The following is a 27,721-nucleotide window of genomic DNA, read 5'->3' on the forward strand; positions in this document are numbered from 1 at the left end:
AGCCAAATCTTACACTTCTACATTTCACAGTGCCTAGCATAATACCTTTCCTATGGCATACATGCCATAAGTATATGCAGATAAAATAAATACTGGATCAGTAAGCATCAACTTAAGAAATATATAGTACATCGATTACCTAATTCAATACACCATATACTGAGAAACTACATTTGAAAAATTATAGAATATGATCCAAAGTAATCATTCTAGAAAGATTTGTATTTTATAAAGATGGAATCTTACCTTTAGCAGAATGGCAGGATTGATGCAGATTGATTTGTTCCCTGCTGTTAGCCTTTTCTATAGAAAGTCCCAAAGCATCGAAAGTTGAATTCAATGTTTCTTTGAAACTTTGTAGATTTATTTTTCCCTTATTGGAATCTGACTTCCTAGCCATTTCTATTCTCTTCTTAGAAAATAAGTTCGCCGTGTTTGATTGAGAAAGTGGTGTACTCATAACTTTCTCTCTTACTGGCAATGAAAATTGAGAATAACCAGGAGACATAAATTCTTTATTTTTTGTTGCATTCATTGGAAAACATGCAAAAGTTGGACTCCGCTTATCTTCACTTGATGGGTTAGTAATGGTTTCACTCGTAGAACTATCAACATGGTCTCTTGATATTACTGCTTGATTTGAAACATAATTCGCATCATTTATCTCCTTAATGTCTAAACACCCTCCAGATAGATCATCTAAAATTTTATTCTTATTTGTATCTGATGCATGTTCTAGTATTTCATCATCAGTATCTGGACTACAAAATCCTAAATCAAAGGTAACAGAAAATAAATCCTTAGAGCAGTCAAAACCATATTCATCATTCTTCAGTTTTTCCTCATGTACACCTCTCAAATCTTCATGAGATTTCCAACTATTCGTATCACCGATAATTTGATCTTGGGGTTCAGAATTATTGCCTAACAAAAGTTCATCAGAAATTAAGAACTGAGAGCCCAGTGCCATTTCACTTAGAGCAGTTTTGTCTGACACACATAAAGATTTGCATTTACTGTTCAAGGGAGGAAGGTTCACATCATTACACTCTGTATTAACATCCTCAAATAATAGCAAACTCTCATCCTGATCAGTATGCAATATTGGGAGGCCACTGTTATCAACATCATGATTCTTTTCTTCAACAAAATACTTTGGAGGGCCAGTATTTATTTGAATATGATGGTTGGATACTAAATGTTCATTTTTAATATCTTTATGTACTTTATTATAGTAACAGAAGCTTGGTTCAGCAGAAATCTTATCATTAATTGTACCATAAAGACAACTTTTTTCAGAAGGATGAGTAATAAATTTAAGTGAACTCAATTCTAAATTCTGTTGAGAATTTATAGTTGAATGTGACATCAAACAAGTGGATTTGTCATTTTGTAAACACTCTGTGTAGGGTACAAAAAGCAAGTTCTCAAGTGCAGAACCCTTAGAAATTTCATATTCCAAATTTGAGAGTGCACTAAGAGGCGGAGGAGAATGAGATAAAAATCTCTCTACATTAGCTAGCACCTCTTTTGTTAATGAATGACAATTATAAAATTTGTCATCTGTTCTAGCTATATAAAGCTCATCCTCAAATGGAAAAAATAAGCTAGATGAAAGAGATTTCTCATCACTGAAACTGTTATAACCAGAATCTAAAAATTTTCCAGTAAATGAACTAGTAGATTTATTTGTAAACTGACAATCTGCTAATAATCCACATGACCGATTACCTACATTTTCACTGATAGCACATGTGGCAGCAACTTCATCTGTATCTGATACTCTTTTATCATTTAGTAGGTCTACCTGAAAAATATTTTTAGCAGTAGAACTGCCATCAGTATCTAAAGGCCCCATAACAACCTCCTTATGTTCTTTTTTAGGTTGATCTTTTTTCAGTTCTTTGGAAGCTTTTTTTTTTAGAGAAGCAATTTCAGTTGGTTTGATATGAATTTGTTTAAAAATTTCAGCACATTCTTCATCAGATTCCGTTATTGAGAGTGATTTGCCTTGATTTATATTCTTTGTAAATGAAGATTTCTTGTTACTAGTAAAGATGCCATTGGCAAAAGGATTATATTCATTCCTGGGAGCACTAGATGTTGAGCTAACATCTTCCGTTTGTAAATAAGATTTAATTTCCAATTCATAGCTGCATTCTCCCTATAAAGAAGGAAAATGAAAAATTCATAGGAAAACAGAAAAAAAAAAATTCCAAAGATGAGTTTTACTCTGCTAAAATATTTTCTAAACAATATTACATTATTCAAATGATCTTTTATACCTTAAAAACTTATTCCAAGTCAAACAAAATAGAAATGACACTACTGCAAAATTATCATAAATTATCTTTTATCAGTTAATATTTTTGTATTCCCAGTACCCAGTACATGAGAGACCCATGATAACTATTTGGAGAAAGTACAAATTAATACATAGAATATGATTATAAACACTTTTTTCACTTCTGACATTTAATTGAACAATTATTCTAATTTTCTAAAAGTAGATATTTAAGAAATTAATATATATAAATGAAAAACACACATATGTATGTTAAATTTACTCTCTTGATGAAGGTAAACTAAGAACAGCTTTTGAAACATCTGAAATAATGGTACCTGTATGTCTTCTAGGCTGTAAGCTAGAATATACTGTTTTTAACAAATTTCCTAAGAACACTTCTAGTGAATTTCCAAGTCTTACTTATCTCTATATCTAAAAACTACAGTCCCCACCATCCCTGACTCATCCTTCCCTCTTGCCCATGAATGCCACTTTAGTCAGGATTCTTCTACTCTTCAGGGACTTAAGCAATTAAGTATTGCTTATTGTATTTGAATAATAAATACAGTAAATATTAATGTGAAAATGTCTGTCTCCCTGCTAGGATATATGCTCCCTATAGAAAGTTTTATCTGACTTCTTCACCAATGTAGCCACAGGGCCTAGAACAAACCATGCCATGTAGAAGGCACTAAATAAATGTGTTACTTTGATGCATAGGCTTTGCTGGGGTCCAAAAATAATTACTTTATTTACATGTATTCATGAACAACAGCTAATAAAAATAGCAGCTACAATCTATTGAGTAATTACTATGTGCCAGTTTCTATTCTAATTGCTTTATGTGTATTAAGCCACTTAATCCTCACAACAATCTTATGAAGAAAGTATTATCATTATCCCCATTTTACAGATAAAACTGAGGCACAAAGAGGTTAAGTAACTTACAGATGCACAATTAGTAAGAGGTAAAGTTGGGCTTCTAACCCAGGCATTTTGGATTTCACGCTCATAATACGTTCATCATTCTGACTCTCTCAAGGAAGAATAATCAGGAAACTGCTCAAGAAATCACTAAATCTCTAAACTACCACCAGGATGAAAGAGACATACCAAATAACCTATATGATAGAAAACATTTATGCAGATCCCAATCTAACAATAATCCTAAATTAGCTCTACAAACAGTTTATATAAATCATTAAATGGGAATTCCCTGGAGGTCTATTGGTTAGGGCTCAATGCTTTCACTGCTGGGGCCCAGGTTCAATCCCTGGTCAGGGAATTAAGATCCTGCAAGCCATGCAGCATGGTCAAAAAAAAATTTTAAATAAAAGAAAATTTTTTAAAATCATTAAATATATTAAAATTTTACTCTGATCTATCAGTATTCACAGATGACATTCTTCTAACTAGGTCTACTTCTCCTAAGACAGAAAACTAGCTCCTCACTGAGATCACAAGAAGCTATATAGAAAAACAAAAATAGTCTAGCTATGATTATTTATAATAAATACTTGTTTCTTATAATAAAGACTTCAAATTAAGAAGAATAAAGATTAAGTATTCTAGTTTCACTGGCATACCAGCAAGAGAAAGTTACAGTAGAACCCTACCTCTTCATGTCTCATTCCTTCTATCATTTGCATAATGTTTACGAAATGGTGACATCGATCTGAATGGTCGACTTGATATGTAGGTAAAGGATGATCCTGCCACAGTCTCCATTCAGAGAGAGAGAGTTGATGAATTCCAGTGGTTGGTTCTTGAGTCTTGATTAATGATAAATTTAACATAATAAAAACACACATACTCAGATTTCACACACTGATTAAAAAAATACTTAATATACAGATAGCCTACCATAAATAATTTTAATTCATTTAGGTATTTTCAACTAAAATCTCAGGAGAAAAAAGAAAATACTTTTATAAAGTACAAAGATGTCCTTTTAAACACATTTTTAAAATAACTGTTACATGTATTGCTTTTAAAATTAGAAACAATAAATGTCATTAAAAATGAAATACACAAATAAATAAATGTTATATGAGTTACTAGTTCGCCATATTCCTGTTTATATAGTCCCATGTTAAGAGCAAATATTTAAGAAAATGTGTGGCTTCAAAATTACTATTATGCTAGATTTATATTCTATAATCAAATAAAGAGGCAGTCATAATCTCTCAGTGATACTGATCCCAATTCTTCATGCCTACTGCCATTTCTCACCTTCCCTGTTAGTGAATAAAATACAAATTCTCAAGAGCCATATATTTCTAGCCCTATAAATCTTCCCAAAGGAATCTTCCTTGAGGTTGTTTTTCTAGTTCTCTAGGTTCATATGTAACCTTTGCTCAATTCTCTTGACTTTCATTAAGTTCATCAATAATTTGTTCATAGTAAACAAAATAAACAAATATAAGATCCAATTTAAAGTTTTACTGTAATTTCAAAGCAAAAATTGAAAACAAGTTTGTACAAAGATGCTCATGACAGCCTAATTTTATATTAGTAATATACTGAAAATAATTCTAAAACATGACAGGGAAAGAGCCAAATTATGGTATATTGCAGAGCAACATAACAATCATATAAATTACACCTACACAGACATGTTCATATGCAGAAAGTAATAAGAAAAGTCAGAACTTATGTAAATATATTACAGTCATGTAAAAATATATATACAATAATACAAGAAAATTAGTAGTTTTACCAAATTAGACTTTAATATTCTTTTTTACACTGCTTACATTCTTAATTTTTACATAAGTTGACATTCTGATCATGAACATTCATTCTCTTTACTTCCAAAGCTATTGCACAGTCGCTATAAAAAGCATCTGAAAACATGTTCAACTTACTGGTCTGTTCTCCTCATTCTGTAAAGATAGAAACTGAACTTGAGGCAATGTTATTTCCTTAATTTCATCAGTGTCTCTTAATCTATATCGTCTGTTCCATAATTTAAATTCTTCTTCTGATAAGAACCAATCATTCTTTGAATTACTCTGCCTCATTCCTATAAGTTTAAAAAATAATTGAAAGAGGTTTAAAAAAATCTGCCAGGCAAACACAAAATATATGACATCAACTCAAATGCTCTACCTGTTTATGTCTACTCATCTCTGCTAAACCACTGATTCTATACCTTAAAATTAGTGTTCTTCATATAAAAACTCTGGTTATCACTTCCTGCTTCTACATATCTCCTAAACTTCTCTCACCTCTTTGAAAGTACTAGTGCACCCTTCCATCTAGAGCTAACCTTTGGTAATGACTTTATTATCAAAACATCATCAGGCAGCTAGGCTCTCAGTCCTGGTTTCTTTTGGACTCTCTCCATTTTGTTGTCTAAGACCTGGCAGGAAACAGATAACTCACAGATGAAAACTAGTATCATGATTCTAGCATAACATTATCGGAAAAGTTATCTGAAACTGGTGTGGGGGTGGGGGAGATGCCAAGACTAAAGTCTTAAATGGGGTGGGGGGGGGGTTGAAAGGGGATAGGAAAGACCTACTGCTTTAAATAATGACATAATAATATACTTTTTAAAAAATGTATCGTAAATTAACCCTTTTTTAAATTTCCATAATCTTTATGAAGGAAAACAATCACCAACATGGAAAGGATAAAAAATACAAACCTATAACTCTGGTCCCAATACAGATGAGGGCAGAAAAAAAAAAAATCAGAAAGACTACTGAATTAGGAATCAGGAAGCTTCTGTCTTAGCTAGTCCCAAATATTATATAGAAAGCTTTTATAAAATAAGGGGTTTGAACTAGGTGATCTCTCAGGTCCCTTTCAGATTTAGCAATCTGAGGCGCTAAGGCTTTTGAAGTAGAAAGGTATTCCATTCTCCTAGTCACTTTAAATAAACTCAGACCTCTAAGCCCAAATTAATTATATACTAATACACAGAAGATGACATTCATACACACTATCTTGGCAAGATGAATCACTGACACTTGAAAAATCAGAGAAAACGGAAGAAAAAAAGCACAGAAAAATGAACATGAGCTAACATTATCTCAACTTTTAAAAAAGGACAGGTTCTAGACTTTTACCATCCATCCCTAGTAACATTTTATAAACAATCATTAAACATATACATTTATAAAAATAAAATGATCACTAAGAAAAATGTATGCCAACCTAATCAAGTTTTTTTTTTGTTTTTTTTTTTTGCGGTACGCGGGCCTCTCACTGTTGTGGCCTCTCCCGTTCCGGAGCACAGGCTCCGGACGCACAGGCTCAGCGGCCATGGCCCACGGGCCCAGCCGCTCCACGGCATGTGGGATCTTCCCAGACCGGGGCACAAACCCATGTCCCCTGCATCGGCAGGCGGACTCTCAACCACTGCACCACCAGGGAAGCCCCCTAATCAAGTTTTTTAATAAATTCAAGAGAATTCAAAATACATACTATCTTTTCATTTTAACCCAAAATTTAGCAAAGTCTTGTAAAATGACAGGTATATTCCTATTAAGTGGATTTGCATTAGGTTTAATAGGCATATCCGAAAAGCACTGATTAATGGCTCTGAGTTAAGGGAAAGAACATTAACAAATTTAAGTGAGTAAGTCCTAAGCAGGTGCCTAGGAGGGAAAGAACTTTGAAACTTCACGGTAATGAAAACCAGTAGAACAATCAGTTGAACAAACCTGAGAGGTACTGTCTTCAAATACATGAAGAACTGCCACCTACGTAAACCAAAGATCAAATCCACTCTTTGCCTCTAGAAGCTGTTGGCAAAGAAAGTCGCCTGCCATTTCAGTAAACAAAGGATGATGGGGCCATCAAGCCATCAGCCACTGCAGCTGCCCCCAAGGGGGTTTCAGCATGGAGAAAAACAGGATACTGGCCCCAGATAGTTAAGATGTATATCAAAGGTATAATTTTAATGAGCCCAAACTCTTGCATCTTCCCATACATAAAAAAGCACTAAAATCATTAACTTGAGACGTCTGTTTTTTGTGATTAGCAGTAATCTTTTGATGCTCAACTACTAGGGTTCTTTTTCAGCAAAAACTCCTATATATCCTGGCTCCTCCTATACCTCTTTGGACCAGTCCCTCAGAGCTGTCTGAGAGGCTGCCTTCCTGGGCTACAGTCCTCAGTAATACCCCAAATAAAACATAATTCTCAACTTTTACATTGTGCGTTCTTTTTCAGTTGGCAAAGCCAAAACTAAATCAATGAGCAAAAGGTACAAAGCCAGATTGTTTTTTTCAACAGAGGGATTTCTTCTATACGGACTATTCAACAATGGAATGAACCCTCATAAAAGAATACGATTTCCATTAACAAAGATGTTCAAGTTGAGGCTGGATATACATTTAACAAGAATGCTACAGAAAACATCCCTACCTTGGTAAGTAATTGGACCAGATGACCCCCAAGATTTCTTCCAAATCTTAGAATATAATTACATGATTTTATGATTCTTTAAAAGCTTACCTTAAAGATTAAATAAAATTTTTAAAAAAAGTTTTTGTTTCTCATTTTTATGGTGCTAATAGTTCCAGATATTTTCTTGATATCACCAAAATCTCTGCAGTTCTTAAGCTAGCACTCTCATTACTATGCTCCCTGGCACCAAAGTATTTTTTTCTTACTGATTCAATATCACCAACAACTTAGTCTAACTTCACCACTATCTGGTGTAACAATAAATTGAAAAAAAAGGGGGGGGGGATTTCCCTGATGGTCCAGTGGTTAAGAATCCGCCTTCCAATGCAGGGGATGCGGGTTCAATCCCTGGTTGGGGAACTAAGATCCCACATGCCGCAGGGCAACTAAGCCTGCACACCGCAACTACTGAGCCCGTGTGCTCTAGAGCCCGCATTCCACAACCAGAGAGAAGCCTGCACGCTGCAACGAAAGATCCCACATGCCACAACTAAGACCCTGTGCAGCCAAATAATAAATAAATAAATTTTTTTTTAAAAAAGAAAGAATATTTTTTCCTTTGTAGAGATGGAAATAAACAATTCCCCCTCCCTTTTTCTGGGAGCAATTCCAGAGATACCTAATGTTCCTAAATCCTTTATTTAACCCTTCGATATTTATGCAAATCGTTGTAAAGGCAAAGCAAGCCTCTAGCCAGCTTTCCAACCAGAAATGATTTTCTTAAGGACCTAGGAGCCATCTCTTTGAAATGTAAACATCAAGGAAGATAGTGTCCCTATCTCCCATACACCTGCAGAGATTAGCCTTGGCATCTTTCTCTGAGTTGTCCTTATCTGCTTGTCATAGAGGCAGAGAAGTTTTATTATTTCTTTGGATAAAGGCAACTAGCTAACACAAATGGCTACCTCAATTACCAGGTGAATTTGGAATGAATTATGAAAGAACATATAGCAAATGGTGCTGTCCTCTTATATGAGGACAAGTTACTGTTAATCTTAAGAAAATGATGTAAAGGACTGTGACTGCTTGGATGAATAGGGTGGAATTTCTTTCTGTCTTTGTATTATCTCAGTGGATTCCTTACAATGCGCACTGTAATTGGCTTAATGCCTATTCAATAATAAAACTATTTTCTTTCTTTTCCACAATTTGTAAAGAGGATTCTCTGGGCTGATAAGATATTTTTAATTTTCCCAATACTGAGTTTCTTTCATTCTGTACTGCCAGTGTCTCCTTCCCTTTGCCACATTAATCATCTCTTATCCTTCTCAAAGTGAACATCTATAACAGCCTAGAATGTATGCTGAGTTTCTCATAGAAGAAAAATATCAATATGTGACCTGCTAATGAACAACAAGAAGACAAATGCATGTCTCAAATGTGAAAAATTTTATTTACCCTTCCTATAGGAAAAGATAGATGACTTTCGCTGCAAGTTCCGAGAAGGCTTGTCTGGTTCATAGACACCATGCGTGATGAACATCTTATGTAAGTGTGGATTGATTCCCTCAGGAACCATTCGTGGACTTCCTTGGTAAAAATGAAGGACCTGCCTATTACCTGAAATAGCTTTATAAATACTTCTTTTGTTACACTGACTTTGATTATAAGTCTGCAAAAACAAATAAACATCAAATCACATTATTTCTATAATAATCACCAAGCCACGACAAGCAGTTATTATATTAGTCTGAGTTTATTCTAAACAGTAAACTCTGATCCACTTAAATACTTGAAGAATGGAATATCTGTTGTCTTAAATTTGAAGCCTATTTAATTAACTCTTGATGAAAATCATTTCAAAATTCATTATTATAAAAGCTTAACTTAGTAACTATATTGTACAAAGGAAATCTGTCTTTTATTAATATCTTGCTATTTTTGATTAAGTCTGATGTTTATACATAAGTGTCAATTGCTTTTTAAAAAAATACTATTCTCTTATTTCAGCTTTTACTTCATCTCTCTACGTGTCAATTTTCTTTACTGTATACAACAAGAAAAGCACTAGTACTGCCCTTACAGGGTTGTTGACAGGATTTAAACAAAATAATGCATTTGAAACATTTGCAACACTGTCCAGCACAGAGTAGGTACTCACCAAATGTGGGCCATTATGACGGACTTAACAGATAAGAAAACTAACACCTGATATCTAAACTAACAACTAACAACTCACTTAAGGCAACTCAACTTAAGTGAGTTGCCAAGGTAATACAATTAGTTAGAATCCAATTCCACTCAGTGATAATACATAGACTTTTAAAAGCTGCCAGACATTTCATTTATTGGAATCATTTTGTAGATAAACTGGATGTTACATAAGAATATGCTATAATCACATGAAAAGTATTGGGGGGAAAAATTCATTTTTCAGGATGATTTTTAAAGGGTTTATAAAACATTTTAAATCCATTTTTTAAAACTATCACAATTAATGAAAAAATCTTTAATGTAAAACTATTCACTTAGACACAGAAATAGTCCCACTCAGTTACAAAAGTTAGTTAACACTTTAGTGTACATACACAAAATAATATTATGTATTGATACAACATCGTATTTAGGAAGACCTGTTATCCAAGATTACAACAAAGTATGAATATCATTCAAGTCCCTTATCACTTAGAATAGGCATCAGCAAACTTTTCCATAAAGGGCCAGAAAGTAAATATTTTAGGCTTTGCAGGCTACCCATTATCCCTGGTGCATATTCTTGTCCGTTGGTTGGTTGGTTGATTGATTTAGGCAATTCTTTAAAATATAAATAAAACCATTCTCAGCTCACTGTAGTTAAAAAACATAAAAACAACTAAACACAAAAAGCAGGCCCTAGAAGCACAGGGAAATAGTAACACAAAGTAATACATATTGATTTTTGTATCTATGTGTCTCTAAAATAATACTGAAGTACAAAAATGTGTTTCTTTATATGTATAAAAATATTAAGACTGAATCCAGTCAAAAATTCTCCTAATTACAAGAAAAGAACAGGCAGAATCTAATACAAAGGAAAACAGAAATCAATCACAATTACCTACAGATTGTTTGGACTTTGAATGTTAACAGATTGATACTTGTCTTTAGGCTCTGTTTCTCAAATTTCAATTGTCAAATTACGTTTCCACATGTCTACTTACCCGTTCTTCTCGTCCTTCAGCAAGGATAACAACAATCCTGCCTTGACGTTTGCGGCCAGTTCTACCCATTCGTTGCACAAGACGAATTGGGCTCTTCTGGGCATCAAAACATATTATAAGATCAACTTCTCCTATATCCAAACCTTCTTCACCAACACAAGTAGAAACCAATGTATTGTAACCACCACTACGAAATTGTTTCACTACCTAAAATTAAAATGATTTTAAAATAACTAGATGCAAGTATAAAAGAGTTGTAGATCAAAGCATACTTTTTCCATTTGTCCCTGAAATGAGATTCAAAATCAGCACCCAAAGTACTATCGAATAGGAAAAGAAGCGGCAAATGGCAATATAAGCCAAAAGACATTCTGGTAAAATGCAAAGGGCAGTCCCAATTTCTTTGCTTTAATAATGGTTATGATTCCAAAAGGTTTTGCTAACAATTTACACATGAATGAGAAACCACAGATACTATTTTTAGCATCACTAAAAGGGGTGTAAAGCAGATAAGTGGCCCAGAGCAATTACTGTTATTTATCATGTCCTAGACCTAAATTTATTGTTAGTAAATTTAACAATAATAGTACGTTTAATAATTAAACTATTGTTAAAGTAAGATTGTTTTATTACTTCTAGAATTCATATTTTAAATAGAAACAGAATCATGGACATAGAGAACAGACTGGTGGTTGCCAAGGGGGAGGGGGGTGGGGGAGGGATGGAGTGGGAGTTTGGGGTTAGCAGATGTAAGCTTTTATATGTAGAATGGATCAACAACAAGGTCCTACTGTACAGCACAGAGAACTATATTCAGTATCCTAGGATAAATCATAATGGAAATCATAAACCTGCAACATTGATGTGTGTGTATATGTGTGTGTGTGTGTGTGTGTGTGTGTGTGTGTGTGTGTGTGTGTGTGTATGTAGATGAGGAAACTGAGGCTCAGAGCAGTTGAGAACTAAGTTTATAAGGCTTAAGGACACTTTTCAAAATATTTGTTGACTTTTTCATTAACTCATTGTCATGCTAATGTAGTTTCATTAACTTGATCAGAGAGAAATCCTGGTGAAGGGGAGAAAAAAATTTTTCCTCTACCCTTACGAGTTCATAGCTGAGACCTCTGTAATAAAAGATTAACAAGAGAAAAACAAACAGAAGCTTATTAACATGTATACCTCATGTATGCATAGGAGTTACTGAGGGAAAAATGAGTAACTCCCTGAAGTGGCTTAGAATACAGATTTAAATATCTTATGGGGAAAGAGAAGGGGGGTGCACAGGGGAGAGTAAATGATTTTTAGGGAAGATGAATGGAGCCCTAAAAGAAAAGATGGGAGGTATGATAGTTTGTGATAAAGTTTGTCTGGATGTAGTGTGGACTTTCAGTGTCTTGTTGAGTCAATTTTCCCTGGTTGATGAAACTCCTGGGGAGGGGATTTATGACAATTGAGTTCCTTCTGGAGGATCTGCTTTTAGACAGATAAGGGGAGTTCAGAGAAAGCCTCTCCCCGCATTTGCTGTTTTTCGAGTGCCTATAGCTCAAAATAATCAATATACCAAAGCAGCATAGGTTGGGGCAGCATGTTCTAAACTCCTACAGTCATATTTTGGGGTGGCATATTCTGCTACCCTTCACTGGAATGACAGTATAAAAGGAAAAACATGAATTCTATTTTTTTATGGATGGTGGAATAGTAGTAGTGGTGGTAATTAAATAAGATCATGGTCAATAGATAGATAGAGAATAGAAACAAAAATTAAATGATGGTATTCCAGAGGAATCAGTCATACTTTTGACTAATACCTTTATAAATGCCTATCAGTCATACTTTTGACTAATACCTTTATAAATGCCTATTAAAATGTAAGAATGCCTGAACAAAATGGCTAGTATGAAGGACAGTTATCAGACCTCATATCTGAAAAGTAAATTTCAGGAGAAAATATTAGGGGAGTATACACAAAAAGGAAATATGAACTCTATCAAAGTATAGAAATAGGGCTTCCCTGGTGGCACAGTGGTTGAGAGTCCACCTGCCGATGCAGGGGACACAGGTTCGTGCCTCTCCGCAACGGGAGAGGCCACAACAGTGAGAGGCCCGCGTACCACAAAGAAAAAAAAAAAAAAAAGTATAGAAATAGCTATGGACCCATGACAAAAGACCATAAAGTCGTTTCAAGCTCAAACATTCTACTATTCTATAAGTAATAATAATCATCAGCATTTAAACCTAGGTCTCTCTGATTCTAAAAAGCTATTATCTTAATCCTTAAGCTAGTTCTTTTGTTTAAAACAACCACTTTAAAAGTAGGATAATAAATATAAATTTATCATGTTAAATCCTCTTAGAAACCTTTCCAGTAACACTAGTCAAAGAGTTTTCCTTCAATATGGAAAAACAGAATACAGGGAGAACCAGTGGTCATAATTAAAAGTTAAGAATAATTCATTTCCCTTTGTAATCTGTAATGACATTAAGCCAAGGAAAGACTGACCTAACATTACCTGTACGTAACTTAAAACAGATGTCCTTTTTGTCCTGATCAAAAAAAAGCCCAGAGCTAGAGTTGTAAAAAAAAAATTCTTTAATATAAATAATTAATAGATTAATAAAGGATGTCAAAGTAGCAGGTACAAGCTAAATTGTTATTTATTTGCCTAGGATTGATATTAATTTCCCTAGAGTTTGAAAAATAAATATGAACCAGAAGTTGTTTAATCAAAGAAAGGAATAAGTGATTAAGTAATTTCCACCAGGACTTCTTATAATCTACCGATCCTACCATTTTTTTGCTGTTTACACTACACTCTAGCTTACAACCCACTCCCTTGCTTCTCTCTCCTCCAATATTCCTAACTAAACTGCAACACTGATTATATCCCACTTTCCACTGGGTCTGTATTTACGCAGTTGAATGTGGATGAAGGAAAACACCAACCATGCTGACTGGTTACACTTTAAACTCGTAATATCTCACCTTGAGTGAGCCCTTAGTGCTATCTGAAAATAATCTTATATTTCCCTAATCCATTCACTCTCCCCATTCTCCTCCTCACTCCTCTCTCATCAAACTTCCAACATTTCCTCCCCATCCTCACTCTCAGTTGGTGACATGACAAAAACTGAGCAATCAAAAAAGACTTTCCGGGCTTCCCTGGTGGTGCAGTGGTTGAGAGTCCACCTGCCGATGCAGGGGACACAGGTTCGTGCCCCGGTCTGGGAAGATCCCACATGCCGCGGAGCGGCTGGGCCCGTGAGCCATGGCCGCTGAGCCTGCGCGTCCGGAGCCTGTGCTCTGCAACGGGAGAGGCCACAGCGGTGAGAGGCCCGCGTAACGCAAAAAAAAAAAAAAAAAAGACTTTCCGCAAGGTATCACTGCCACATCTACATACCCACCTCTACCTGTGCCTGCATAGTTTACCTTCCCCTCCTATTGTTTTGGACAAACTATCCGTGTTCTTAACTGAGGTCACCCCCCATAGTTTTATACTAGATCCCACCCTTTTCCCTTAACTACTCAAAGATCATTCCAGCAATACTCTTCTCTCTGCTCTGTCATCAATTTTTCTTTCTCAACTGGTCATTCCTATCAGCATATAAGCATACTATTATGTATCTCAACATAAAACAAACAAACAAAAAACTACTTCCATCTCTGTGCTCCTTTTAGTAATAATCCTTGAAAGACTTGTATACTTGCTATCTCCAGCTCTTCTCAGTGGTGGCTTGTCCCACCATTCCACTGAAAATGTTCTTTTCAAGGTCATTTGTCTTCTCCTCTCTTATTCCAATAGTCAATTCCCAGTTATCATCTTATATGACCCACCAGCAGTATTTATACATTTAATCACTTCCTCCTCCAGGAGATACCACACTCTCCTGGTCTTTCTCCCATTTCACTAGCCACTTATTCTGATTCCCCAGGACTCAGTCTTTGGACATCTTCTATGTCTTCATTCAACCCAGTCTCATCTACATGATGATGATTCCCAAATATATATTTCCATGAACCCATGAAGTCAAGACATATATTCAATTGTTTACTTAACATCGCTACTTGATGTTTAAAACAGTGTAACTCAAAGTACAATCCATGAAGTATTTATTACTGGTGCCGGTATTGGTTCACAAACTGTCTACTACCAGCTGACAAGACTACAAAAACTTTGAGTAAGAGTTTAGAAACTTGACAGAGTATTCCCCATCTGTTGACTCTAAAAAAAAATTTAGACGTGAACTTTGTTTTTCATTAAGCTTATTTTTCTAGTAATTCATTTTTGTAGTAATGTTCAAAGGTATCTGTGATGTATTGAATGGAAATAAACTGGTCCTCCATCAGTTTTGACAGTTTGAAAACCACTAATCTCATAGGCATGCCAAAGTTAATTTGTCCAAAACCAAGCTAATATTCTCTACAAAACCTGCCTTTCCTGCAGTCTTATCCACCTTAGTTAATAGCCACTCTTTTCAGTTGCTCAGGCCAAAAACCTTGGAGTCAGCCTTCACACTCTTTTATCTCATATCCCACTCTAATTTGTCAATAAGTCCTGTCAGCTTGACCTTCAAAATATATCCAGAATCCAATCATTTCTCACAACCTGCTACCACCCTAGTCCAAGCCACCATCATCTTTAGCTTGAATTATTCTAATAAGTCTTCCAATTGGTCTTCCTATTTCCACCCTTAGCCCCTATAGTTTATTCTTAAGACAGCAGCCAGTGTGATTCTTTTAAAATATCAATCAGGACATGACCTTCCTCTGCTCCAAATTCTCCAAGGTCTTCTTCTCACTTTATTCAGAGTAAAAGCCAAAGTCATTAAAATGGAAATGTAAGGTCCTAAAGAATCTGGCCCCCAACTTCCTCTGTGACTTCATCACTTGTTTCTAGATAAATGAATAATTCAATTACAACTATCTGCTTGAAAGCTTATTTCAGAATAAAACTCCTGTTATGAAAGCAATTATGTATAGGAGTAATAAAAAGGATTATTACCCTGGCCTACATAAAAATATTATTGATAAAAGTGAATAAAAGACAAAGTGAATAAAATCTATAAGGTTTCTTACGATACCTGACAAACCCAGGAAATATGACTCTGGGTAATAATGAAGTTGGCCAGAGACCAGGTTGGGGACTATGGGTATTTCAAAATGCTTGACCTCCTAGGTAGAAATTCACTTCATTTTTCACACAGATATTACTAATCACTAACGTGATTATTAACGTTAGTAATAATCATCCACTAGATGCCTGAACCCTTTAGAGTACTTATTAGACTCGAGATAGGGAAAAGTGTTACATTCAGACTCAGGAAAACCTCCTAGATTCTCTCCACCAGATCCAGTTTGCTTAAACAGACTCTTTTGAGTACAGTGGGGACTGGTATAAGAAGTATTTAATAATAGGAGTCCTCATCTATTAATGTTGACAGAATCAAGAAAGGATCTTTCAAAATGAATTAGACATTAAAGACATACCTACTCAAGTGTAGACCTATAGCTAACCTGAAAAAACCTGTATACAGTTTATAAAAATCTATATATAGTCTAGGGCTTCCCTGGTGGCGCAGTGGTTGAGAGTCCGCCTGCCAATGCAGGGGACACGGGTTCGTACCCCGGTCCGGGAAGATCCCACATGCAGCAGAGAGGCTAGGCCCGTGAGCCATGGCCGATGGGCCTGCGCGTCCGGAGCCTGTGCTCCGCAACGGGAGAGGCCACAACAGTGAGAGGCCCACGTACCGCAAAAAAAAATCTATAGTCTAAAATATCCCCCAAAACATCATAGCACTCAAAAATTTATGATGAATATTCAGAGCATACAGCTACCTTAAATACCACCATGGTTTCCTCTGACCATATTTTTAAGTTAAGATTTTTAGATAACAGAAAAAAGTGTAAGCTTATTATTTGTTTGGAATAAATAACTAAAGTGACTTAAGATAAATAAATAGTAAACACTTCTTGAAGGCTCTACAGTACGATTTCACTTAATGCTTACAATAGCTCTACAGGGTATGTTTACAGATAAGGAAAACTGAGGCACAGGAAGTAAAGAAACTTATAAGTGGAAGAACCAGGATTCCAACCTACATAATATGAATCCAGAGCCTTTCTGCTTAACCATTATACTTTTTAAAAAAATTTCAAAATCCAAAAAAACCCACTTTTTTTGGTCTTTCAAAATATGCCTAGTTTTATTTATACATTTACTACAAAATTATCTTTAAGATGTAGCCAACTGACCAGTGAGTTAAAACAAAAAAAGGCGTAAGTGCAAAGCTAATCAATTTTATTTTTATATTCATCATTTCCAAAAATAATTACCTCCAGTTGCTCCTTCTGGGTAAAACCCTTCATGCTTTTCCCTGAGGCATGGCCAACAAAAGTCATTACTCTAATAATTGGCTGATGCTGTAAAAGCATTTCTGCAATTTCTTGAACACTATCTCGAAATGAAGAGAAGATCATAACTCTGGTCTCGTCACATTTCTTGTCAGATGTCTTTTGAGCTATATAACAAAAATACTTTAATTACAACTTTTATAAAAGCATTTAGATGAGAACTAATTCAAAAGACAAACCTGAAACTATATACTAGTGAGTGACAATTCTTTCAAAAAAATAATTTAAGCATCTTAAATCTTTGCTGGTTTTCCTCCTACCTTTTCTAGTAATCTTAATAAAACTGGCTCCTTATCTCTCATTGGCTGTCATAAAATAAAAACCTAAACCAAATAAAAGTTACCTTTTGACCAGTCCTTCAATTCATGCATGACGCCTGTTATTCCCCTTTACCTTCTAAATCAGAAGCACAGGACTGCAGAGCTCTCACTGATTTTGTATATCTTCCCTTTCCTTTCTGCTCACTAAAGGCACTGTCTTAATCCAGGCCATGGTATTCTGTCTCCAAATTATTGATATGTTCAAATTCTCCAAGGAAACTGCAGAATATACCCAACAGTCAATCACAAAGCTGCTCCCAGTGTCTCTGTGCTTGGGAGGAGTAGAATGCATAAATAAAAACATGATTTTGAGGCTGGACCACTTAGTCTCTGGGTGATATGTGACCATGGTAGTCATTTAGTCTCTTTAAACTTTAGTTTCTTAATATCTAAAATGGATTGAGGTGATGATTAAATGAAACAGTAAATATAAAGTATGTAGACTTGCATATAGCAACTGGTTAATAATTGCAAGTTGTGTGGAGTTTTTTGTTATTTGCTTTCTTTTGTTTTTTAACCTTGCATGGGTCTTTGACAATCCTTCTTTCTTAAACATGATTTATATTATGTTAATCATCATGTGTGTGCCAGAGACTACACTAAGCATTTTATATTATGAATTCATTTAGTCTTCATAACAACCTTATGAATTAAATGACTTAATAAAGTTAATGTATAATACATAAGGAAAAAGAAGCAGCTGCTGTTGCAAGGAAAATTATTCCAGATAAACCTCCTTTGAATCAGCATAGCATCAAGACTCTACATCTGACCAACTGCAGACCAATAGCTACTTTCAGTGCAAAGCCTACCTCCTTCAACAGGCCGCAGCCTGCCTTTCTATCTTCATTCCATTAAAGCTGCTCTACCAAAGTCATCAATAACTCTATATTGCCAAACTCAGTGGATGCTTTTTAGTTCATCGGACCACACCTCTCAGTAGTATTTAACACAATCCACTCCTTCCTATTGAAATAGTCTCTTCCCTCAGCATCTCTGATAATTCACTTGTCTGGTTTCTTTCTCAATCTTCTTTGTGGCATTTTCCCCTCTGAACTCTAAATGTTGGTATTCTGCAGGACTAATTCCCGGCCCTCTGTCCCTAAACTGTACTGCTGGTGATATGACCACATTCACTCTTGAAACTTTTAATATTGTCTTTATGCTGATAACTCTAAAATTTATTTATATATATGTAAATAGATAAAAATATCCCAGACTATTCTTCTGAGACCCAGATTCACTTATCCAATGCCTACACATCTCAACTTAGATGTCTCAAAAGCATCCTAATACATTTGCTCTTTCTTCATCATGTTGTTAGTTTTCTCTTTGTTCATACAGTCATCTGCAAACACACACACACACACACACACACACACACACACACACACACACACACACACACACACACACACACACACACACATATACTCCTAATGATTTTTTTTCTCATACTCTATGTCCAATCCATCAATAAACGCTGTTGGCTCCAACTTCAAAATATATCTAGAATCTATAACCACTTCTCAGAACCACCTTGCTGCTTGGTACTACTATCTTAGTATAAACTATCATCATCTGTTATCATCTTAGACTATTACAATAGCCTCCTAATTGGCCAACATCTACGAGAGTGATTATAAGTCAGATCACGTCACTCTGCTGCTCCGAATGCCTCTGTAATAGTTTCACAAATCACAAGCATACACAGAATAAAATCCAAAGTCCTGACATGGCCTACAAACCCTACATGACCTGGCCCCTGGCTGTCTCTCCAACCTCTGCCTACACCACTCATCCTCATTACACTACTCCAGCCAAATTGGTTTGTTTACTGATCCTTAATCTTACCAAGCACCCTACTGCCTCAGGGCCTTTGAATCTGCTATTCTCTCTGCCAGGAATGATCCTCCTACAGAAATCCACAAGGCTTGCTCCCTTACTTCCATCAGGTAACAGCTCAAACATCACCCTACAAAGAGGTCTGCTCTAAAACTATATACAAAATAGCCTCCTTCATGACTCTCTATTTTCTCACCTAGCTTACTTTTCCCTATCATTATATTATACATTGTTTTATTATCTGCTTCCCTTATACTGCCCCAGGTTGACTTTTCTTTTTCACATAATACCCTATTCTTAACATTTCCACCATTCCCCTGGTGCCTACGCTCCCAAAATTTCTCAGAGCTTTTTTATATTCATTATCCAGAATAATTAAAAGCTCATCTTCTCCATAAGAAATGTTAGCACAAACTAATGAGTCAGAGTTTTAGCTTTCTCAATAACTTTGCCTTGCCTTGAGTCTATTAAATACGACCTACCATTCCACGACTTGAAGTGTTCAACTACAATTTCTTCTAATTTCTTTAATTTTGGATGACTATAGCAGAACTTTTTATCTTCATCTCCTGTAAAAAAACAAAAGACAAAAAATTTTTCTGTATTTTTCCATATTCGATTACATTAATGTATTTTAATTACCCTTTCAAATGGATTCATTAAAACTTATTTCTTTTTATTTAAACAGTAAGTAGCATCTGGGTAGCACACAAACCTTACTGTAAAATAAACTGAATTTTTATGAAAATTTCATTCTGAGAAAGACTCCAAATGAGAATCAGCAGCAAGGAGAAGGGAAAAATTCACATTTAGTTAAGCTATAAATTAGTTTTTGGTAGTTCTGAGAATTTTCACTACCAGTAACAACTACTACTAACTTCTATTATATATTTAAAGTTTATGAACTGCTTGAATATATATTTATCCTAAGTTGAAGAATAAGATCTTTTAGCATTTAACAGGTCTATTGCTACAGAAGTATAAGTAGATATAAATAGACATGTGGATCAATGGAGCATAATTTTAAAATTAACCTTGATAAAGAGGAAACAATACAAAAATTTAAAAGAACAACCAGACCTTTTTTGATAGCAGAAATGCCACTTGCTGAACTACTACGTGTATGTGCAAACATGCACTCTAGATGATTATAGAGTTTCATGAAGTCCTCATTTCGGCTAAGTTCTTTTTTTGCCCGAGTCATTCCTTCAGAAATTAAGAAAATATTTTTCCAATAAATTTAATAGCAAAACTAATCAAATGTATCATTTATTTAAAAGAAATTAAACTATAGCAATGAATGCAAGTTTTTCAAATTTAAAAATAAAAACCAGCAACTTTTTCCAGTTCCACATTCACATATGTATTAATGAATGGCTTCTTTTCTTCCAGCAATTTATCAAAAGCAAAGAAACATGGGCTGGCACCTTGATCTTGGACTTCCCAGCCTCCAGAACTGTGAGAAATACATGTCCACAGTTTAAGAAAAAAAAGAAGAAGAAGAAAAAGAAAGGAAGGAAGGAGGGAAGGAAGGAAGGAAGAAAAAAGAAAGAAAGAAAGAATTTGTTACATAACTATTTCACTGCTTTTTATTTTATTTATTTATTTATTAAGCTGTGCTGGGTCTTACTTGCAGCATGTGGGATCTAGTTCCCTGACCAGGGATCAAACCCGGGCCCCCTGCATTGGGGAGGACCACCAAGGAAATCCACTGGACACACAAGGAAGTCCCCTTCACTGCTTTTTAAAATAAAGCACCTTAAGTAATCCAAACGGCTCAATACATATCGTTAACCAAAATAATACACGTCAGCACTTTTAAAAATAATTTCATATAATTTACCTTTAGTTCCATCCATAATTCCACAAAGGAAGAAATATAATGATCTCATTCCCATTTGCTGCAATAATTCATAACCATGATATAAACTAATACAAATAGCAAATTCTCCCTCGATTATGCCTTGTTGCAGTCCCTAGAAAAAACAAGCATGTATCAAATTTACCCAGAGAAAGAAATGAAGATACATGTTCCATGCAGAACTTATTGGTTCTACTGAATGTCCTAAGATGTTGCTATGGAAAGGTGTCAATGTACTTTCCATATACAATCTGCCCCTTTATTTAATTCAACATGAAACTTACATTTTAAAGAGAATAAATGAACGGGGGGATATTTATCATATGCTGTTTTTCTTTGCAGGTAAATTATTAGCAGTATATAGATTTATTTGGTCTTTCAAAACAATTTAATAAGCACCTACTATTTGCTGAGCACTGAGCTAGACATTTGGGATATAAGGGAAAATAAAACAGATACAGGCCTATCCTCACAAATGTTTCTGACATCAGGACAAATATTTAATCAAACTGTTTAACACTAACATTTAACACCAGGTATACATGCCACAGTAACATCTGACAGGGAGCACCAGACACCGTTATAAGCACACTACTTATACAAACTTATTTAATCTTAACACCTAGGAGGTAGGTACTATTGTTATGCCCATTTTACATATGTGGAACCTCATGTAGGTGATAAGTAGCAGAGCCAGTATTTGAACCTAGGAAATTTGGGCCAGTGTGCTTGTGCTTTTAACCACTACTCTCAAGGAAAAGTAAAGTATATATTCCTTTTGTAGGAGCATACAGTCAGTATATCTATACAATAAAATACCTTTAAAAGACCATTGAGAATATATTTTAATTATTTTCCTTTATTAGAGATGCAGACTATTATTTAATACCTTACATTTTTAGTAGCATTAATATCAGTTACACTCATTTTAAATGTTTCCAGGATAGTGATAAATGCCTTAAAATAGCACGCTAATTACCTAAAAGGGTAAAACAATGTCTCTGTAAAACATAAACTCTCATCAGTGAGATCAAATTCAACAGGTTTAGATTTATGATTTAAAATTTTAATGAACCTTTAACTCCTAGCAGAAACTTTAAACATTTTATTAAAGTCTAGTATAATACACTGCAATTTCACAGAAAATTCCCTTTGTGGTTTCCCAGATACTATAGAATAAAGTCCATATTTCTAGTATAACATTTAAAGCACTCCCAGGGGGTCACAACCTAGATCATATCTGACTCCCTCAATCCTTTACCTCAGGCAAATTGGTTTTCTCACTGTCTCCTTTATACCTTCATTCAATTGCCTCTGTCCTTTTGCACATGCATTCCCTCTCAGTTCCAAGAATGACTCAGTGCCTTTTCATGTTTGTAAGCATCTCTTTTGACTCTGGACCTAACTTGATGGATATGTTCCTATCCACCTATTTTTTTCCTATAAAGATTAAAAATACAAAGCTTACTGTGATGCTTAATCCAACCTCGGTATGGAGATTTTTTTTTTTTTTTTTAACATCTTTATTGGGGTATAATTGCTTTACAATGGTGTGTTAGTTTCTGCTTTATAACAAAGTGAATCAGTCATACATAAACATATGTTCCCATATGTCTTCCCTGTTGTGTCTCCCTCCCTCCCACCCTCCCCATCCCACCCCTCCAGGCTGTCACAAAGCACCGAGCCAATATCCCTGTGCCATGCGGCTGCTTCCCACTAGCTATCTACCTTACTGCGTTTGTTACTGTGTATATGCCCATGACTCTCTCTCGCCCTGTCACAGCTCACCCTTCCCCCTCCCCATAACCTCAAGTCCGTTCTCTAAGAGGTCTGCGTCTTTATTCCTGCTTTACCCCTAGGTTCTTCATGACATTTTTTTCTTAAATTCCATATATATGTGTTAGCATACGGTATTTGTCTTTTTCTTTCTGACTTACTTCACTCTGTATGACAGACTCTAGGTCTATCCACCTCATTACAAATAGCTCAATTTCGTTTCTTTTTATGGCTGAGTAATATTCCATTGTATATATGTGCCACATCTTCTTTATCCATTCATCCGATGACGGGCACTTAGGTTGTTTCCATCTCCGGGCTATTGTAAATAGAGCTGCAATGAACATTTTGGTACATGACTCTTTTTGAATTTTGATTTTCTCAGGGTATATGCCCAGTAGTGGGATTGCTGGGTCATATGGTAGTTCTATTTGTAGTTTTTTAAGGAACCTCCATACTGTTCTCCATAGTGGCTGAACCAATTCACATTCCCACCAGCAGTGCAAGAGTGTTCCCTTTTCTCCACACCCTCTCCAGCATTTATTGTTTCTAGATTTTTTGATGATGGCCATTCTGACTGGTGTGAGATGATATCTCATTGTAGTTTTGATTTGCATTTCTCTAATGATTAATGATGTTGAGCATTCTTTCATGTGTTTGTTGGCAGTCTGTATATCTTCTTTGGAGAAATGTCTATTTAGGTCTTCTGCCCATTTTTGGATTGGGTTGTTTGTTTTCTTGTTATTGAGCTGCATGAGCTGCTTGTAAATTTTGGAGATTAATCCTTTGTCGGTTGCTTCATGGTATGGAGATTTAAGACTAAATGCTATGGGTCTAAAAGTTAGTTAAAATCTACCCTCTTATGACCCTTTTACTTTGCAAAACAGAAGTGAACTAAAAGACCAATTCTTAATTAAAAGTTATAAGATAAATTTATCTTAATTCACATCATTAAACTGTATTCCTGCTAGATCTTTTTCATGTTTTTATAAACTATATAAACCACCCCTGAATTCTTGATGAGCTAATATATACCAAAAAATAATCATTATTTACATTTCATCCTGGTTCTAAGTAAAAATGTAGTCTATCAGCAAAATTTATTTTAAAATACCTACCACAATATTTGGAGATGGGTTTTTCCTAAATTGATCTCTTGCCAGAATTATCTGGTATTTTGTTAGATTGGGAATATCCCTTCTCATCAAAACATTCCTCCGAATCAAAGAACTTGCAAGTGCTTCCAAAATCTGCAAATTTCAAAGAAATTTAGTAAGTTTATTTTAAAATCCTTTTACAAATACATTTCCTCACATACTAAAATAGTTTTATATATTAAATTATACGTTAAATAAAGTTTGTCTTAAAATGAACTTTTAAGTAAACACAGAAGAGATGATAAAGTTTTAAAGTGCTTGACAATTATCCTCAGATAATCCATGTGAGAGTCAGCACAAGCAATTATTAGATTCAGTGATAATTCAAGAACATATGTGTTGGGCTTTCCTGGTGGCGCAACAGTTAAGAATCCGCCTGCCAATGCAGGGGACATGGGTTCAAGCCCTGGTCTGGGAAGATCCCACATGCCATGGAACAACTAAGCCCATGTGCCACAACTACTGAGCCTGCGCTCTAGAGCCGCGAGCCACAACTACTGAGCCCATGGGCCTAGGGCCTGTGCTCTGCAACAAGAGAAGCCACCACAATGAGAAGCCGGTGCACTGCAACGAAGAGTAGCCCTTGCTTGCCGCAACCAGAGAAAAAGCCCGTGCACAGCAATGAAGACCCAATGCAGCCAAAAATAAAATAAATAAATTTATTTTAAAAAAAAAAACAAAAAACGAACATATGTGTTTATCTGTTTATTTCTTAACTCTCCTCCTCTCCCTCCAAACTAAGCACAATGAAAGGAGGGCCTCGATTTTTTGCTCTGTTGCATCTTCAATGCCTAGAACAAGTCTAGCACATAGGCAAATATTTGTAGAGTGATGACTAAATCAAAATTCCTTGAGTACATTTAATTTCATTCACTGATCCATTCTCTCAAAAATATTCATTAAGCGACTTCCCTGGTGGTCCAGTGATTAAGAATCTGCCTTCCAATGCAGGGGACGCGGGTTCAATCCCTGGTTGGGGAACTAGGATCCCACATGCCACAGGGCAACTAAGTCTGCATGCCACAACTACTGAGCCCACACGCTCTGGAGCCTGCGTGCCACAACTAGAGAGCCCGCGCTGCAACTAGAGAAGCCCACGTGCCATAATGAAAGATCTTGCATGCCACAACAAAGATCCTGCGTGCCACAACTAAGACTTGACATAGCCAAATAAATAAATAAATAGATATTTTTAAAAATATATTCATTAAGTATATACTACATATCAAACATCGTTCCTGATGCTGGGGATATTGTGGCTGAGACAAATGAAGTTTCTATTTTCCTAAAGTTTACATTTAATAGACGGAAGAAAGGAGTAAAGAAGTGAACAAAGAAAATAAGAGAATTTTGATTATGATAAAGCATTTAAGAACCTAAAACACAGTAATGCTTTGTAGAGTCTTTGATGGGAAGGGGGTCACTATCATATAAGTGGACAAAAAGGGTTTCTTTCTTTCTTTCCTTCCTTCCTTCCTCTCTCCCTTCCTTTCTTTCTTTCTTTTTTTTGGGGGGTGGGGGGAGGAGCAGCAATTGTGCTCTGCCCAGGCACCCCCTGCCTCATCCGTCATCCAGCCCCAGGATGCAGAGGAGCGGGCCCTTGGATTGTGACCTTGCCAGCGCCCTTCCACCTCCAAGCAGCCAGTTTCCCACACTAAGGTTCCTGGCTGGGGATGGACCGCTCTGGGCCAGGGCTGCCTCTGGTACCAAGCAGCAGGAGAGACGGTGGCCCGGGTTGGGCAAGCAACGGAGCCTACTGCTGCATGGGTGACAGCAGGGCACTCTCAGGGGAGAACTGGGCATGCAGGCTCCCACAGTTCTCCACGTGTTCATGCCACCAAAGATGGTTTATTTTAAGAGGTAATACTTGACATCTGAATGATAAAGTATGCCGAGCCTGAGAAGTTCTAAAGACAGAGCATTCCAGGCAGAGGAAACAGAAGACAAAAGGTCGTGAGCTTGATGCCACAGTGAAGGTAAAAAGCGACCTCCAGATGAAGACCTACTACAGCAACATGTAATTTGCCTAAGTTTTATTTCCTAAAATATATCTATTTTAGTACATTTCAATCTTTCTTCTCTTCTAGCTTTGCTGATCAGCTTTGCTGACCACATGTGCCTAAAGAAGCACTCTAAAAGAAATCAATAAAGTTAGGGCTTCCCTGGTGGCGCAGTGGTTGAGAGTCCGCCTGCCGATGCAGGGGACACGGGTTCGTGCCCTGGTCCGGGAAGATCCTACATGCCACGGAGCAACTAAGCCCATGTGCCACAACTACTGAGCCTGCGCTCTAGAGCCCGCAAGCCACAGCTGCTGAAGCCCGCACGCCTACAGCCCGTGCTCCGCAACAAGAGAAGCCACTGCAATGAGAAGCCCACGCACCGCAACGGAGAGTGGCCCCCGCTCGCTGCAACTAGAGAAAGCCCGCGTGCAGCAACGAAGACCCAACGCAACCAATCAATCAATAATGTGTCAAGACATTGCCAAATGCCACCAAGTGGGCAAGATAGTCCCCAGTTGAGAAACACTGCTGTACAAGGGATCAGGGAGGAATATATTGAAAATATATTTCCTTACAAAGAAAGTTCTGGTTGAATCTGGATACATGTTTTGGGTGTGTTCACTATGTGAAAATTTACTGTGCTGCACACTTACATGTACTATGCTGTTCATATGTTTGGGGGGGGCTGGTTATACTGCAATTAAAAGGTTTACTTAAGAAAATACAAAACTAAATTGGCTTTAGAAACGGTCCATCATTTTGTATTTCCTCTTTAACTAATAGTTTGCCAGTACATATAAAACATGGCGCTCATACTGAAAATTGTCATTTCAAAGAATTTTTTACCATATTAATTATATAAATGATTATAACTATACATTCTCACAGTCGGATTCTGTTAAGTAAAATAATTACATTATCAGTTCATTTATTAAAACCCTGAATTATGATAAAAATGGCTTACCTGTATATATGCCTTTTGGATAGCTCCAAGTTCTTCACCAAGAGGAACAACAAGCTTTTCAACTCGTCTTTCATGAGAGTATGGCAAAATATCTGGAGAATCTTCAGAACGAATCTCTATCTGCCCAATTAGTAGATTAGTAATAACCTGTTGCACAGCCTACAGAAAACCAATTAAGTATGATTATATATTATATTACTTACTAAATTTTTTAGTTTGCCACTAACAAAAATAAAATAGCAATAAGTTTTTGAAAAAAAATTAGAAATTTATATCATTAAATATTTTTTAAAACTACAAATTATAGCACATCAGGAGTGGCACAATAGGGGAAAATGCTTTTGAAACATCTTTCTTGCATGCCAAGCATCCAAGAGATAAAATGTCCAACAAGTTCCTCAAATGTATTTTGTGCTTTCCAATGGTAGTGTTATATCTTGTCAATATTTATAAAGACTCAGACAAAATAGAAGTTTCAAATTAGCAAACCAAATCCCCAAAACATTATATAACAGTCAATTTTAGAGCCAGAACTAAAACC

The 27,721-nt window shown here is 35.9% G+C and overlaps 1 protein-coding gene across 7 annotated transcripts in view; it reads right to left on the reverse strand.

Annotated features, from left to right (window-relative positions):
• FANCM (FA complementation group M) overlaps positions 1-27,721 on the reverse strand; it is a 54,890-nt gene that overhangs the window by 19,476 nt on the left and 7,693 nt on the right. For 5 of the 7 annotated variants that reach the window (XM_060004618.1, XM_060004620.1, XM_060004621.2 and 2 more), the window contains 11 exons: positions 27,181-27,339; positions 24,178-24,309; positions 21,266-21,398; positions 20,503-20,628; positions 19,905-19,991; positions 17,180-17,364; positions 10,849-11,055; positions 9,107-9,320; positions 5,155-5,312; positions 3,904-4,059; positions 247-2,164 (listed from right to left, as the gene is read on the reverse strand). In XM_060004618.1, the coding sequence (XP_059860601.1) occupies positions 247-2,164; positions 3,904-4,059; positions 5,155-5,312; positions 9,107-9,320; positions 10,849-11,055; positions 17,180-17,364; positions 19,905-19,991; positions 20,503-20,628; positions 21,266-21,398; positions 24,178-24,309; positions 27,181-27,339 (3,475 nt within the window). Of the gene's footprint in view, positions 1-246; positions 2,165-3,903; positions 4,060-5,154; positions 5,313-9,098; positions 9,321-10,848; positions 11,056-17,179; positions 17,365-19,904; positions 19,992-20,502; positions 20,629-21,265; positions 21,399-24,177; positions 24,310-27,180; positions 27,340-27,721 lie in introns of those variants that run through there. The other 2 variants (XM_060004619.1, XM_069540445.1) reach the window with 2 other exon arrangements.

Source organism: Delphinus delphis, chromosome 2, assembly GCF_949987515.2.
Source record: "Delphinus delphis chromosome 2, mDelDel1.2, whole genome shotgun sequence".
NCBI lineage: Eukaryota > Metazoa > Chordata > Mammalia > Artiodactyla > Delphinidae > Delphinus > Delphinus delphis.